The following is an 18507-nucleotide window of genomic DNA, read 5'->3' as shown; positions in this document are numbered from 1 at the left end:
CATATCGAACAATGAGATATAGATTATTAATAATAATTATTGATGAGGTAGATATTAAAAGATGCGTGCTCAGTTATCAAATTATGACTACACTGATCATATCCAACAATGTGATATAGATTATTAATAATAATTATTGATGAGGTAGATATTAAAAGATGCGTGCTCAGTTATCAAATTATGACTACACTGATCATATCCAACAATGTGATATATGATATCAATGCTAATTATTGATGAGGTAGATATTAAAAGATGCGTGCTCAGTTATCAAATTCTGACTACACTGATCATATCCAAAAATGTGATATAGATTATTAATATTAATTATTGATGAGGTAGATATTAAAAGATGCGTGCTCAGTTATCACATTCTGACTACACTGATCATATCGAACAATGTGATATAGATTATTAATAATAATTATTGATGATGTAGATATTAAAAGATGCGTGCTCAGTTATCAAATTCTGACTACACTGATCATATCGAACAATGTGATATAAATTATTAATATTAATTATTGATGAGGTAGATATTAAAAGATGCGTGCTCAGTTATCAAATTCTGACTACACTGATCATATCGAACAATTTGATATAGATTATTAATAATAATTATTGATGAGGTAGATATTAAAAGATGCGTGCTCAGTTATCAAATTCTGACTACACTGATCGTATCCAACAATGTGATATAGATTATCAATAATAATTATTGATGAGGTAGATATTAAAAGATGCGTGCTCAGTTATGAAATTCTGACTACACTGATCATATCCAACAATGGGATATAGATTGTTAATAATAATTATTGATGAGGTAGATATTAAAAGATGCGTGCTCAGTTATCAAATTCTGACTACACTGATCATATCCAACAATGTGATATAGATTATTAATAATAATTATTGATGATGTAGATATTAAAAGATGCGTGCTCAGTTATCAAATTCTGACTACACTGATCATATCGAACAATGTGATATAGATTATTAATAATAATTATTGATGAGGTAGATATTAAAAGATGCGTGCTCAGTTATCAAATTCTGACTACACTGATCATATCGAACAATGTGATATAGATTATTAATAATAATTATTGATGAGGTAGATATTAAAAGATGCGTGCTCAGTTATCAAATTCTGACTACACTGATCATATCGAACAATGAGATATAGATTATTAATAATAATTATTGATGAGGTAGATATTAAAAGATGCGTGCTCAGTTATCAAATTATGACTACACTGATGATATCGAACAATGTGATATAGATTATTAATAATAATTATTGATGAGGTAGATATTAAAAGATGCGTGCTCAGTTATCAAATTATGACTACACTGATCATATCCAACAATGTGATATATGATATCAATGCTAATTATTGATGAGGTAGATATTAAAAGATGCGTGCTCAGTTATCAAATTCTGACTACACTGATCATAATACTGTACACATAGTCCTATGCAATTAGACATTGATTTAGTAGTACTACATATCATTTGTTATATTAAGAATGTTGTTTCAGTGTTATTAAAATACTTATCGAATTTTTTTTTAAATAAAAATATTAGTTTTGGTACCTATAAATTTATATATTATAATAATATGCTAGATGTTATAATAATGTGATCTTTATTACAACTAAGAAACAATTATATACGAGGATGATACACACTGATAGCTCTCAGTTATCAAAAAACGACTACACAATATAGCTCCAGACGACGATGAAAAAAGATGACGCGAGGGAGATGCGGACGATAGAAGAATAGGGCTTAGAAATGTATAAATAGTAGACAAATTCTTGTTTAACATGGAAACAATCAGCCACAAAACAAAGCACGAGTTGCTGGAAACACTCAAGAACATGACAGATAACCTTAAAGAATTAAAAAACAGGTTAATTAGCCAGGTTCATTACGGTACCGTATATTTTTTATGAAGGCTGCCTGGTCTGGCTTCTGCCAACAGTCTACTCGGCGGGGATGCCATACTTTCCTAGGCTAGCTAGGCCTAGGCTATGGTAGAGGTCAAAATTGATATTCCAAATAGTAATAAACTTTATATTAAATAGATGGGATGGTATCCACTGCACTAACCTACATGTTATTTAATTGTGTTTTTCTTTTTAATTTCAGAGAGTTGCTGGATCCCCAGCATTTTATTTTTTTTGCAAAATGTCTGGATAAGCAGTATGAAGACATTGTAACTGTAAATGAAGATGGCAGTAAAGAATTAGAAAAAAGTCACCATGATATTATTGTGGAATGTTTGAGATGTTTACGAAATGCCTGTGTTGAGTGTCAACGTAACCAGAACACGCTTTGGTAAGGATGGGTGGATAATATTAAGTGACCATTATGCGGCACAAATTAATTATAAAGGTAAAACCAAGTCCTCCGACAAATCTCCCCTCCCCTACAATTGCAATGCTAGTGATAGAACCTTAATAGGTTGAGCACTTTGTTTTACATTATTTAGGCCCTGCCTGGGCAATCTATTTCAAGATCCTGGCCCGATCTGCCACACAAAGATTAAAAGTTGCACTGTGGAATGTTTAATATTTACAAAAGTACATACAAATATTGCATAAGTATAGATTCATTTTAAAACTCATTTCTTTAGTAATTCTGAGTGTGTTAAAAATATCAAGAAGCTAATTGTGATGCTGACAAGCCATCCAGAAGTTACAAACCAAGACACTGTCATCAGATGTGCGGTTCAAGTCTTTAGCAATGCTGGAAGTGGTAACATACCAACACAAAAGATAATATGGAATGCTATTTTTCCAGACACTTTACTGTGAGTATTTAATAATATAATCATAATAAAAGCATTTACAACATGCCATATCAAATCAATGATTGTTTATAGGCGCAGTACATACCTCTTTAATTTGCACTTTCATCATTATTCTTATGCTCTTTTTTTATGTTGATTGTTCAGTCTTTTTTTAAATTGAACTTTTTTTTCCTTTTGTCTTACAGAACATTGTTAAAGTGTCCTGATAGTAAGGTACAGAATTACACATGTATGCTAATATACCATTCCATGACCTCTGATGTGAATCGATTACAAATAATGCAACCTCCTGGTATACCACTTGTTGAAGTTATTTTAGAACTTTCTACTAAAGAAACTGAACAGGATTGGTGGTAAGTGTTGTTTAATTCCTTGAAATCAAAAGTTGCAAATATTAAACAAAAATGATTTCATTATTGGCACTAGGTCAGGGTTGAACCCTGGACTTTGGGATTGGAAGGCAAGCATGTTAACCACTAAGCTACAGCTCCACTAAAATATAAATTTTATCCAGAATTCAGTTCAATAAAAAATATAAAGAAATTTGTTTGTTTGCTTCTAGTTTTTATCTTTATCGATGCACTGATTATGTTTAAATAACATAGTATAAACTGACTCCAAATAACAAGGAAGCCATGATTCAATGTTTAGTTTTACACTATATAACAAGTAAAATGTGTTAAAATAATTGATGAACATTTTCTTACTGGTAATGGTACATTTAAAGCTTACAGATCCTTGAAGAACTGCTCAAGTCACCTGACCTATTTCTACAATGCTATGGCAACCTCAATGACAATTCCAAAGTGACTCTTCTTGACATCACATCAGCTTTGCTTTCAAATGATACAGATAACTCGTTGCTTTGTCAGCCATTTGTAAAAGAGGCGACAAATGATCATCAGATGGAAGAGACTAAGTTTGATACTAAGATTCCACAATTATCTATTGACTTTCTAGCAGAAACATTTGAAATGACGTTACTAACAGGGTTTTCAGCTGATTCCAGTACTGAGTCAAAACAAGATATAGTAAGTTGAAAGAACATCAATGATAGGAAGTTTTTCTCCTAGAGGAGGATATCTCTTTTTGACAGACTATTAATAATAATAATAAACATGTTTAAACAATTCTGGATACACCCCTGAAAACCATGTCATTGTTCACGAAAGAGCTTTATTCTCATTGAGAAAAAAAAAAAAAAAAGTTTGGATATGGGTTTCAACAATTAAGCATAATTAAATTTCATTCTCATTAAATCAATGTAAGTGAAATAGTTACATTAGCAGCAACAGATAATTCATCCATTAACCTCCTATAAGAAAAACTCTGAAGCAGTTATTGTATCTGACTTTGTTTTTTTTTCAGTATTTGCAAATACCTCTTCTTTTAAAAGTTCTTTGTCTTGCAACATCAAATCTACATGTCTACCGCCCTCTACAGAATAGAACCTCGTTACTTGTGCATGCAATAGGTGAGTTAAGCTACAACTGGGTTTTATCATCAAATTTATATACTATTATCAGAAGTGATGTAAGGTAGGGTCAAAGGGTCAACCATTATTTGCTAGAATTTTATAAAATCTGCCTCCCACATGAAAGCTTGCTGCTACTGATAAAACAAGTTACTGGTTGTGTTCTTGGTTATATATCTATTGTAAAAATTTCTCTTTTCATTTGTTTTTCAATAGTAAGCCAAGTCATGCCACATTTAATTAAACCTCCACTTATCAACAGATGAAGTGCAAATATAGAATATCTTTATAAGCCAGAAACAAAGATTTTAACAACAAAACGAATTGTAATTTTCCAATTGGTGGTTAATTTTAGAATCATTATTTGGCACGTATAACTAAAATATCGGCCAAATACTATACAGTGGGACAATTGCCAACAGATAAATTGCCGATTTTTTCAGACGACGATTGATAGTATGATTTTAATTATGCAAAGGCAACCAAAAGTTTTATTGAATCTTTTTTTAGGTTCTGTCTAGGATGCTTTCAACAATTTATTTATTCAAATTTGTCACTACATATACAAAAATATAAATAATAAAAAAAAAGGTAGCTTTCTTGTAGAATATATCTGAGCAATGAATTGATTTGTTAATTTTATATATAAAAAAAATTATTTATCCTATATTATAGAAACGAGTGTCTGTAGATAAAGCTAAATTCACCTTTTGCCACCATTATTAATTTACAGAAAAGTTTCAAGTTCAATTTGCAAATTAATCATTTTCCACATAATCACTATGCCTTGTACTTTCCACAATACATCAGTAATTATTTCATGTTTTGAAAAGCAATTATCACAGTGGTTAAATGAAGGCAATTGTGCAATGTCATGCTTTGATAGCCTATCGTACATGTGTAACTAATGATGGCTCATATGGGATTCATTGGGCTACGCATCAACCAAGTTGATTCAAATGCGCCAAACCTGTTCTTATAGCCAAGTCATTCTGAAATATAAATTTGTTTTTAACTTCGCATTGGTGTCTATTCTGATTAATCTTTAAAAAAATAAATGTCTATTTTAAAACATTAATAAAATTGTTTATACAAATGATATTAAAATATAGAAACATGTTTATTAAAAGTGCTCAATTAGCTTTCATGAAAAAAAAAAGGATTTTTAATTGTAAGCTCTATTTACACTGACCGGAATCACAACAACATTTTGTATGGAATCCAGAATGAATCAGAATCTTAAGCTCTGTCTACACTATCAAACTTTATGTGATAAAAAATGTGATGTACCCAAATATGAACACGATAATGTCACATCACACTTTTTTTGTCAAATTAGTTTGTAGTTTGTTTGTAGACAGATCTTTCCTAAACACTACACCCATTTTTCAAGATTTTTTATTCTAGACACCAGATCTGATCTCAGTGTGAACATAGCTTAAACCTGCAACCGATGATCACATGACTAGTTTCATGGTATAATCCCATATTATGTATTCTTCATAGAAAATCATATCTTAGGAATGTTTCAATTTAAAGCAAATAGAATTGGTTTCTGAAAATGATTTACTTAAAGTGGCAAATTGTTTCAGGTGTGAATTCTAAAGAAACATAAAGTTTCACTTGTAAAGTATTCCACAAGGTGTTTACCACGTTGTGAACAGGTGTTGGCAAATGACATTACACATAGTTGTCTTATTTCACATTCCCAGGTAACATCGTACACCCATCACCTTAAGGATGCTCTCTCAATCCTTAACTTATAAACAATTCCTATTTTATTTCCATAAAATCCACAAGAATCAAATTTGTGGGCAAATAGCCATACTGAATGCAATGTTTACAATATAACAAATTCACGATTAATGAATAAATTAAAATGAAAATATGAAATGATTATATTCTTAGTTTTTTAATTTATCATGAACAATTAAAAAGAAAAAGAATACTGTATCATCTTTGTATATTAACAGGTCACAAGTAAATTAAATAACTTCTAATTAAGGACTAAAATTTTATAATAAAATATCTGTAAAACAACCCAAAATTGTTAGAAAATTGACAATTTCATCTTTAATTTGACATTCCAACGAGACGTATGTTTTCATCTCTTGCAAGTTTACCTAATACCATGTCTGTAAAATTATATGTCAATTCACATTACCTGACAACAGCATCTTTATTGTGATATTTCGTCGTTTATCCATGTAATGGGTTATATTTCTCTGTTGGATTCCGTGTGGATTTAATTTGTAACAGTGTCTGATTATCGAATTCCACTCGGTTGGGTTCCTGACTCCAAACCTCACACTTAAAATAAATAGATTTATATGCATAGCTGTCATGTCAATCTCAAATAATTCTTGACTTGTTGTAAATAGAAATATCATGTAGAATTTTTATAAATTGATTTTGAATTTGTTGTATTCATTTTAATGTTGTGCTTTTCTCTTTCTCAATAGGTCTTCTTCAAAGTTCTCATCTCGTAATGTCTGAAACAGAAAAAACTACATCATCCCATTTTAGCCAAACTGATATCCACCCAAAACATGGGTTCAAAAGAGATTTAATTCGATTGGTTGGCAACATGTGTTTTAGACATAAAGATAACCAGAATAAGGTAAGACCTTGCATGCTTGTTCACATGCTTGCTCATGAGCAGTTAGTCTAATCCTTGCATGCTTGTTCATATGCTTGCTCATAAGCAGTTAGTCTAATCCTTGCATGCTTGTTCATACGCTTGCTCATGAGTAGTTAGTCCACTCCTTGCATGCTTGTTCATATGCTTGCTCATGAGCAGTTAGTCCACTCCTTGCATGCTTGTTCATATGCTTGCTCATGAGCTGTTAATCCACTCCTTGCATGGCTGTTCATATGCTTGCTCATGAGCTATTCATCCATTCCTCGCGAAATGTATCCACCAATTCCAGTGTCCCAATTCTGCCTGATTTCTCTCACAGACTTAGTTTTTAATGCGCATTAAGTCTCCGTTGCTGTAGCTTAGCTTATTTATAGCTAGTTGCTCATTGGAGATGCAATTTACAGTATAATGAGTTACAAGAAGAAGCCAGTTCAACCATTAGGTACAGTCTTACTACTGGAATTCAAAGTACGTTCTTATTTGTTTAGGCTCCCTTAGTAGGACACGCATTTGTAAGTTTAATAATTTGTACTGGCCTAGCTAGATACAGTATACATATACACCGTATACACAATCATAATTTAGTCAGTTTAGGCAATCCTTATTAGGTAGCCAGTCTAGGAAATTCTAGGCAATCCTTATTAGGTAATCAGTCTAGGAATCCTTATTAGGTAGCCAGTCTAGAAAAATCTAGGCAATCCTTATAGGTAACCATTCTAGGCAGTTGTTGTTAGGTAGCCAGTCTAGGAGATCCTTATTAAGTAGCCAATCTACAAAAGTCTAGGCAATCCTTATTAGGTAATCAGTCTAGGCAATAATTAGGTAGGCAATCCTTATTAGGTAGCTAGCCTAGACAATCCTTATTAGGTAATCAAAGTATTCATTGAATCGCAATTTATTATGCTGAATGATTTAGTTAGTTGTAGGGAATTGGTATAACAATAACATTGCCCATAATTTACATTCAGTTTTAATACTGATTTATGAATTTTAAAAATATTCAGTATAATAATAATAAAAATAATAATAATAAAAATAATAATAATACAATACACAATAATAGTACTTGTCTTGTTTATTGTGCATCATATAATTTTAACCATCACACTTGAGAATGAATCGCTGCTACACTACAGAAGGTAGAAAGAAAATGTTTAATACTTTCGTTGCTACAACTCAACACTAAATTAGTTTCATTCCCAATTTGTGGTTGAACTTTTGATAGTATTTGTGTTAATTGATACTAATTATTAGTGTTAAAAACCATGGAGTTAGGGATTAGTACCGCGTTGTTTACAGTTGTAGCAAAGTATGCTTAAATGCCATGTGTAGGAGAGGACAGTAGGAGCCCACCCACATCTGTGTATCACATTGTCAAGACCCTGGGCTACTGCGGTGGCCCACCTGGGTCACTATGAACAACTCGCCCACTACTTCCTGTCAAAAACATTTATTTTATATAGTTGTGTTAGTAAAAAGTATCTACACAATTTACAGTATGGAATCTTTGATCTATCTGTACGTTAAAGTAACCAATCTATTTCGTGTTGTTGTTCTTGTAGCCTGTCTTCTGAAGACACATGGCTGTCATTGAAGGATACTTAGTATCAGTTTTCTTCATTGCTGGTGTACTCCAGATCTACGTTTATACCATGCTATATACACAAAAAGATAGCAAGAGAACGTTTCTTCTATCTCATTCCATTACCCCCTCAGATTTAATATGGTAATGTTTAAACTACCCATCTGAGCCAAGCATAATATTAAGTTACCTTATTTTCCAATTAAGTTAATAACTGGTTTATCTTTTGTGAAATCTTTTAAGAATTATGTTGTGAATTATATGCTGAGAATCTGGCAAAATTCTAGGCTGAACTTCATGTTGAGTCAACACTAATTTCGTCATCAATTATTCAATTTAAAATCCTAATAGAAATGAGATTGTTTCGGAACCTGAGAGTACAAAACATAATAATGTGTGATGATTGACTGCCTTTTATTTGTAGGCTCTGCCATTACATAATGGTTGATGAAATTGTGAATATAAGTAAAAGTATAGAACCCCTTCTTTGGGACACCGATATTAAGGGGACATTATCCCATAAACAAAGTGAAATTATATGTTCTAACCCTGCAACCAGCCCTTATTCAGGAGATACCCATATTAAGAGGACACTTTGATGGGTAACAAAGGTGCCCCCTATTGTATTTAAAAATTATGCATTACAGACAGTTTCAAAGAATGTCTTGATTTGATTTTGATGTACAGTATTTCATTTTCATCATAAAAAAAATTACAGATATAAACAATGAATATACAGTTTAGGATTTTGCTAGTTAATTTAGTGTGATTGAAATCTAGATAGAGCTATAGGCACATCAACATGTTTGTATACAGACAATGAATGAGTAATTTTACCGCTAAAGATGCTTCAAAGTCACCCATCATCTGCATTCCTGATATTCATCAATGTATCTCCTTCATTTGGATCAACCAATCAAATTGCATTTAACTACGTGCGTTGGTTACGTGTGATTTCGAAACACAATGTTCATTTATAATGAACTAATAAATCACTGGATTTAATGTTGTTAATTAGTCTCTGTGTACCAGGTGCTAGAAATAATTGTAAATGAGGATCCATAAAACAATAAACATTAAATGGATACACTCTAATGACATTATTAATCACAACTTTGTTAGACATTTTATAGGTAAATTTACTTTTAACGACTTCATCATTATTTCAACACCTTTTTATCACTTTTTAGTTGTTTGTTGTAATTCAACTAAAACATTGCATCTGAATTATTACCTTTCTAAACCACCGATTTAGAATTTTGCAAAACGTTATGATTGTGCCCTCTATGTTTGTAGACTTATGAATATCGACTGTTCCTCTAATATTAATATATCTAGGCGCCAACATTGTATTGAATATCAACTGTCTTGATTAATCATGGATTAATGTATCCATACACCAAACCCACTATGTAGTTCAATTGATTGTTTTAGTAAGATGCCCACCTTCAATGACCATTATCATGTGTTCAAATCCTATGAGTCACCATAACTCTATTTTATATTTATGAGATTTAGTTTATTTCTTTGTACCTTTGTTCTAATGTTTAATCTTTTCTTTGTTACTAGGCAATTTGGTAACCGACATTGTACATTGAAAGAGAGAGACTGTTAAATTTTAATATCAAATTGTTTTTCTTTTAAACAATTTTGTAGGAATTTGTAACAAAAAATGTTAAATCTCATGTGGAATCTGATACATAATAAAGATAAAAAGATTGAGTAAAAGATAAAAGTTGAAAAAAGTTCAAAAGATGAAGATTACCCTAAGGTGATACCACAGGCTTGCGGAAATGGTCTATAGTCAATAAATTACACATTAATCAGAAAATCACAATCAAGGTCACATGATCACCTAATATCACCTGATTATTCCCACCCTCATCAACAATGTTTGTTCTCCTTAGCGACTTCCAAACTAGAGGGAGTTTCAGTAAACCCTACGGCTGTTTACAAGTCGACTACAAACTTTGCTCAGATATAGCGCAGGCTATTAGCTCTAGGCCACCTGCCGTAATTTGTAACAGTTGCAAAACACTGGTACGACCAGGCTGCTACCTGCGTCTTTTGACCTTTAGTTCGCCTTCGCTGTTTCAGCAGGCCTAGCTTATAATTTTAGATAAATATTATGTTGTGAATGTCTTGGCTTTTGAGGACTGGGTCATGTCAATTTAAACAGCCAACGGTTATAAATTGAACATATATCAAATTAAATATTGAATTTTTAGAACATTTCACCTATATCAAAATAATTACTTGCATGACCTAAAAATGATACAGGTGTATGAAAAAAACATAAGGTTACCCATTACGTTTGATTGACATTAAACAAACTTTACTATCAAAATACTTACAGCTAAATGTAACAATATTTTAATTGTGAAAATACATGTTCAAAGGGTTTTGTGTTTCAGAATAAGTTTAAGTTTACTGTAATTATTTTTTCCAAACAATTGTTTATTTTAAGTTGTTAGGATCATGTTCATAATAAGCCTTCTGGTGTCCACAATGCATAAATGAACATTTTGTGTTTTATGTCTCATATTTAGACCACCAATGGTTAAGTAATTAAGTAAAAATAATAAATTAAGGTTTGGGATTAAAATTCTTAAAATAAGTTTCATAGTTTCATGAATAATTGAATTAATTTTTACATACAAGTAATTGTCGTAACTTTTTATAAAAATGTAAATATTAAATAAATACTAGTTATTGTTGATTAGTTTACTTACTGTAATAACTTTTTATAAATTTATTCTTGCGTTCCTCCAGATGACGTGTGTTATCAGTCTGTGATCTCATGCCTTTGGCCACAATGCAGTCTGTCTTCATTATTGCCAGCAATTTGTTGGTATTTGTTAATCTTTAAGGGAGACATAACTTAAGATTTCGGAACACTTGTAAAAACATATTTTTAACAAACACACCATTTTCCACTGACTTAACGAATAGAAACAACTCAACTTTTGTTATTTGCAACTTTCCATTTTTTGTATCCATATTCTGGTATTTGTTGCATCCCTATTCTGGTATTTTGCAACTTTCCATATTTTGCAACTTTCCATATTTTGCAACTTTCCATATTTTGCAACTTTCCATATTTTGCAACTTTCCATATTTTGCAACTTTCCATATTTTGCAACTTTCCATATTTTGCAACTTTTCATATTTTGCAGCTTTCCATATTTTGCATCCCTGTTCTGGACATTTAGTGTTTTATAGGTCTGTACTAATTCATAGCTTATGCCCCAGGGTGGGCTTATACCTGCATCAGTACAGTACTCAAATAATTGTTTATTTCTATATTGGATCACACGAGTATAAACAATTGACTTTACTTTATTCTCAAGAACTCTTCTTGTCTAATTGTTTAATTCTTTGACCAGAGGCTTTGAATGGCACTGATTTAACTGAAATATACTTGTTGAATTGTTCATTTAAGAGTCTATGAATGTCCGTTTAAGAATGTGTGAATGTCCATTTAAGAATATATGAATGTCCATCATTCTTCATCGTTTAAAGCAATCTATTTAGGGAATTTATCAGCCTTTTTACAAATAATCTGCTTAGTTCTATACTTAACTTGTTTGTGTTGTTTTACCAAGGTGACTTGACGATTGTTTGACAGTACAGTAAGACCCCTTTCACACTACCAGAAAATGTTTTTGAATCTGTAAGATATTATTGATAATAGCTTATTTGGGAGTTGTAGTCAACGTGTATTGTTCACTTCAAATGTGGTTATGATGGGTTTATGGTTAGGTTGTATATTGAATGAAAATGTAAATAATAACTAGTAAATTTGTGTGATTTTATTTGATAATGAATTTCCTAATCAAGCAATGGGTATATCTACTTGTTGTCTAGATTTAGCACCATTTAAGCAACTTAGTCTAAAATCTTTCTCATTTCTGCCTTATCACACAATGGATAGGTCTACTTGCTATCTAGATTTTAGTATACCATTTAAACTATAGCACCTTAGTTTTAAAATCTTTCTCATTTCTCCCTTATCACACAATGGATAGGTCTACTTGCTCTCTAGATTTTAGTATACCATTTAAACTATAGCACCTTAGTCTAAAATCTTTCTCATTTCTGCCTTATCACACAATGGATAGGTCTACTTGCTATCTAGATTTTAGTATACCATTTAAACTATAGCACCATAGTCTAAAATATTTCTCATTTCTGCCTTATCACACAATGGATAGGTCTACTTGCTATCTAGATTTTAGTATACCATTTAAACTAAAGCACCTTAGTTTTAAAATCTTTCTCATTTCTCCCTTATCACACAATGGATAGGTCTACTTGCTCTCTAGATTTTAGTATACCATTTAAACTATAGCACCTTTAGTCTAAAATCTTTTTCATTTCTGGCTTGCGTGATTAGTCTATTACACCTGAGGTCAAAGACATAAGAATCTTTTCTTGTTGCATACCTACATTTAACGGAAATGATTGTGTTGATGTATGTGTTGCTTTTGTTTGCTACAACAAGATCATTAACTGTATCATTTATCAAACATTGTTTGAAAGCTGCTCATACTTAACTTGAAATATAGCAACGGAACTTAGCTTATTTAAGGTAAATACAACACCATGCTAATGATACTTGCAGAAAATAGTACAGACATATCCTGTATATACCGTGTGAGTGATCGCATTTCTGGGTGGCTCAAAATCGTTGTCGAGATCCGCTTGAATAATTAATTGCGTTGAGGTATATATCACAGCAGGATGGTATGGTTAATATATGTGCGGTTCAGTTTTAGTGTTTATCAAGTCTTTTCACTTGTTTTAAACTTATTTTCCTGGCTTTGTTCTGGTACTTTTCAGGATGTTGTAGGGTGTTTTTGTAAGAGAATGTACAGGTGTATATGATCAATTAACTTCCTTTTTATATAGGTATTTTAATTATACATGTTCAGTGGGAAATTGCTAATTAAATGAAGTATAGTGTTCATCCCACCTACTGTAATAAAGGACATTTTTTAGAAAATATAAACTTTAGTATAAATTGTTTAATATTGTATTCATAATCAATAAAAGATTTTTATTTTATCTTCATTTTTATCATAGATTTTCCATAGAAAGTTCAATAAACAAACTGCATATTTCAGGATTTTAACTTTTGACCTTATGAATGAAATAGCAATTATTTTTATATAACTATATAGTTTAATACAGACTTAGAGTATAGTGTTTACTATGACTTTAGTTTAAATAGCACATTAGCTATTATGTACTATAAATATAATACTGTAGTGTAATGTTATACAACAGTGTAGTGTTTAAGAGTATTATATTATTACCTAGTAATATTTTTATTCACTAAAATGATGCAGTTTAATTCTCCATAATGGTTTAATAATAGAATATAACTTTTTAAAGTTGGAAATAACTTTCAAAATAACAAAGTAAATATAGACAGAGAAAAGTCAGTAGGAGATATATTGACATTAGCCATGAATACCTCAAGTGTTAATGACAATGCATTTAATGTTTGTCCTAAGTCATAAATTTTGCAATTTTTGTTAACTTTGTGATCAGTTTATAACGTTACTATTTGCCTTAGCTACTTGAACCTCTACACATAAAGTAAGTTTATATTTAATGTACTTTTTAGGTTTCTCTTGTTGGGGACCCTTTGTAAACAACAAGACTTTTGGCTTAAAGGGTTATCCCCAGCTTTCCATGTTTAATTTTTCAAGTTTTAATGTTTGTATTATTCTTCTATTTATTTTCATTCAAATATTATGCTGTTTTATAAATTGTACTGTTCTTGGAAAGCAATAAATACTACTTATTACTTACTTACTTCTAGAATGTTGGAGGGAATTCTCCCTCACTCAGTTTGCTAAATGTATTGTATTAGTGTACAATTAGAATAGTAGATATTTAACTAGTGTTTAACACCTTACAATGAGGTATCATTTAACTCTGGTGTTACAATGTTCATTCTGTCTGTGTGTCCTCCTTAACCAATTAATTTTGTTATATAATATCCAATGAATTCAAGTTTTACTTTTTCAACTTCAAGAAAAACAGTCTTTAATACCTCTTATAAAATACTTTTCAATTCTTTTGTTTCTTGTTTTCCCATATGGGCTTTAGAATATTATGCCTATCCTGACATTACCATAAGATTACTGAAGCAGATTGTTTGATATTCACCGTTGATCTTCATTATTTTATCCAGGTTAAATTGCTTCTAAGGTATCTGAAATATGTATTTTTAGAATATTATGTGTAGAATTGCCTAGAGTATCGATTAGCGCTTGGACTAATCCCTAAATAGCCGCTTTTGCCATGTCTGTACTGTTAGTTTATTTGCACTTCTCTTTTGATGTAGAGTTTAGACTTAGCGGTACTGTGTGTATGTTAAGCTGGTATACAGTGCAGTCGGCTAAGCTGCCGGTATCCACAGTACAGTAAAGTCTCTAGATTTCCTCTGGGCCCAGGTATGTCCATGTGCATGCTAATCTGCCATTTAGTCTTGTCGGATAAGCTGGTGCTAATCACGTTGTTGCGGCCTAAATTGTGAAAGTTACCTTAGGGGCCTGTGTAATTACTTATTGCACTCCCTCCACTTGGTGTGTGTTGTTCTGTAAAAAAATAGTGTACCCATTCCTTTCCTTAATACCTTACCATTTATACACACATAACCAGTGGATCTATGTCTGAAGGACAAGGTAATGAGAGTAAAACATCTTGCATTCTAAAGCTCTGTCTACACTATCAAACTTTATGTGCCCATATATGGACATGATGATGTCATATCACTACCATATTTGGGCATATCACTACCATATTTAGGCACATCACACTTTCTTTGTCAAACTAGTTTGATAGTGTAGACAGAGCTTTACACACTTACCATTGTTTCATCTCCCTACATACACCCCTATTTTCCTCTAATCTCTCCCATGGAGCTTGTTGTACTTGTTGCTCCATACTCTTCCTATGCTTATGCCTGCTTGCATGGTTTTCTCAAGACATTTACTGCATGAAGAAATGTTTAATACTAACAAAATAAAGATTTGATGTGCATGCGATTTTATTAACTGCTTGTTAATGATATTTTAAATAAAGTAATTTATTTTTTCAGATTCGAGATTTAAATGGTATTTCATTGCTTCTGGATAACTGCTCTATTGATCCTCACAACCCCTGTATCCTTCAGTTTATTCCATCTTTTAAGTAAACTTTTCTTTTTCTGATCTATGACACAATTTCAGATAAAATTCCTCTAAATTTCTCACTTATACTCTCTTGGTTTGTTGGTTTTTCCCACACATAAAATAATTATTTTCAAAGATATAGTATTATGATATCTTCAAGTATGAAAGCCAAACACTGCTATGTATAATGATAATATTTTTGAGCTAAACCTTACTTGTATTTGAAGTTGTCGCCTACATGTCAGGGAGACTTCAATGAATTAACACAAATAAAGATTACATTGTCATTGTATTATTTGGCGACCCCTCAGGATATAAATCACCTTTTGGGGATTTAGAAGGCTATCCCTTGTGCCATACACATTATTGCGTTTTTTGTTTTTTAACACTTTTTTTACAAACTTCTGCTATGAATATATAGATGACAGATATTAAACTACAACACACATTTTTAAATTAATTTCAATTCCGAAAAATTTAATTCATTATATATTTAAAATCTGATACATCTTTTCCACAAACTACTGCTATAAATACATAATCATAAATGTATTAAACTACAAAAATATTTTTGAAATGAATTTCAATTTCAAGAAACTGTTGATAGAAACATGCATTAGGTTGAAAGAAGACATTTCTTGCTGTCACTTTCAATATTTGTCACTTTGGATCACATTTGTCACTCATTGTCACATTAGATATCTTTCAAGGTGATATCTGTTTAGTTCATGGCGATTTAATTTAATTTAAATTTTGAGGATATATTATTTATTCCTTTATTCATCATACATTGCATGTTATGGAACGAACACACTCACATGTTACTTTAATTTGATTTTATTTAAAATTAACATAATGTTTTTTTAAAAAGAAAGAAAAAATCCTCATATTTGAACCAGAAGTAACTTGAAGTTAATTCTGTCTTGTTGAATAAATTTTTAGTGTTGTAAAGACGATTTAAAGATACAAAATATTATACTATAGGCCTATATCTGTGGCTCAAGAAACTTCTTAATAAAACACACAACTGTTGGCACAACTGGTTATTTCGGACACCTGTTATAAGACCACGCCAAACTGATGTATCATTTATTTTTAGATTGGATAATTCAAAGGAAAAAAAAGTGTCTCAATTATGGAATTTGGCAATAAAAAAGAATTTCAAAATTCAGAAATGATACAGTAATAGATTACTTTAACCTTCAGTTTAATCTTTAGATTCAATTCAAAATAATTTTTTTTTTCAAAAACAATGAAAATCAATTGAATACGGGACCTCATAATATCATGTATATAGAGGACCCTTAATATCAGTTCTATAAAGGACCACGTAATATTATCTATAGAAAATGACCCCATAATATCTTTTCTATAGAGGACCCCATAATATTAGTTCTAAGAGGACCCTATCATTTTGTTTGTAATGAAAACATGCACGGGTTAATCCTCTCTTTAGATAAAAATAAAGTAATAACTATACATTATATTATATTGAATTCCTTAATTGAAGTAACTAGTTATAAGTCAATGGGCGACGTTGGCCATCCGTAACGTGTGTGAAAATAACTTGGAAAATCAACGTTTTATTGAGGAGATGAAAGTACAAGGTGTTGCCAGCAACTCTATGCTACAGGATATGGGGATTGAAACGGAACTACGAGATGGACAAGTATATGTTAAAACAAAATCAAAGTGATCTAATAGCCTATTAAAACATCTAAAGGATATGATCATTGAACTTAAAGATGGACAATATGTTAAAACAAATCAAAGTAATATAATAGCCTATTAAAATATCTAAAACGTGTGGGCAATAACCACAGGATGATAATTTAAACAGTACTGAGAGATAGGCAATATGTTATAACAAAATCAGAGTGATATAATAGCCTATTAAAACATCTAAAAAGTGTGGCCAGCAACTACAGGATATTTAACTTAGAGATGGAAAATATGTTAAAACAAAATCAAAGTAATATAATAGCCTATTGAAATATCTAAAAAGTGTGGGCAGCAACTACAGGATATAATTGAACTTAGAGATGGAAAATAAAAATGATCTTGGCCTAGGCCTAAATAGATCAATATTATGAATAGTACAGTTGGAACCTTTCCTGTAGCAAGAAAGTCGTTTTACGTGTGGTCTATGTTTATGAGTGCGCAGAATTAATATTTTACTGGCCAGATAGTCAAATAGCACGTTATGAAAACTGAAGCTCTTAAAGCTTGTTTTCCACGTAACACGAGGACGTAGACGCAACGAAAGCGAGTTGACCAATCACAACCGACAGTTCAGATAATCCATCGCTTGTGATTGGCCAAATGAATTACGTTGCACTTACGTATTTGCTTTGTGTCTCTGGTGGGAACTAAGCATTCAATTCAATTTATTTATTTTCCAGAAGCAGATAATACAATCAAATGTTGAACAACACGATTAAATAACTACAATCTGGCAAATGAAGGCTGTTTTAATAAGCGCTCCCGTAAATTGGGGACAAACCTCGATTCAGAAACCTTGGCATTATAGAATGTTTAACTTGCAGATAACGGTTAATTGTGATTTTTAATGTCATCTTCCTTTTTAACCTAAATTTATTTCCGTCTGTTTTTAATATATTTAAAAAAAATATATGACCTGGAAATTTGTTTTGTTTAATTTCATTTAAAATTAAAAACATGTGTTATTTGAATGTAAATGTTGTAAATTATTTAGAATTCGTCAGGTTTCCTTCTTATCACTTTGGCTCAATATACACAAAAAAAAGGGGAAACAAAGAAAGAAAAGAGAGATTTGATTTCAT

At 31.2% G+C, this 18507-nt stretch overlaps 1 protein-coding gene across 2 annotated transcripts in view; it reads left to right on the top strand.

Annotated features, from left to right (window-relative positions):
* The first annotated feature begins 1747 nt into the window (after window positions 1-1747).
* LOC144856032 (ataxin-10-like) overlaps window positions 1748-18507 on the top strand; it is a 79055-nt gene continuing 62295 nt past the window's right edge. Inside the window, exons 1-9 of one of the 2 annotated variants that reach the window (XM_078714011.1) lie at window positions 1748-1916; window positions 2156-2344; window positions 2643-2819; window positions 3005-3172; window positions 3547-3850; window positions 4188-4293; window positions 6756-6913; window positions 15631-15694; window positions 17221-18395. In XM_078714011.1, coding sequence (XP_078570137.1) covers window positions 1831-1916; window positions 2156-2344; window positions 2643-2819; window positions 3005-3172; window positions 3547-3850; window positions 4188-4293; window positions 6756-6913; window positions 15631-15694; window positions 17221-17399 — 1431 coding nt within the window. In that variant the 5' untranslated portion in view covers window positions 1748-1830 and the 3' untranslated portion in view covers window positions 17400-18395. Of the gene's footprint in view, window positions 1917-2155; window positions 2345-2642; window positions 2820-3004; window positions 3173-3546; window positions 3851-4187; window positions 4294-6755; window positions 6914-15630; window positions 15695-17220; window positions 18396-18507 lie in introns of those variants that run through there. The other variant, XM_078714012.1, reaches the window with a different exon arrangement.

The sequence above is a fragment of the Antedon bifida genome, chromosome 11 (genome assembly GCF_963402885.1).
Source record: "Antedon bifida chromosome 11, ecAntBifi1.1, whole genome shotgun sequence".
NCBI classification, from domain to species: domain Eukaryota; kingdom Metazoa; phylum Echinodermata; class Crinoidea; order Comatulida; family Antedonidae; genus Antedon; species Antedon bifida.
This window is presented reverse-complemented; position numbering and strand designations above follow the sequence as displayed.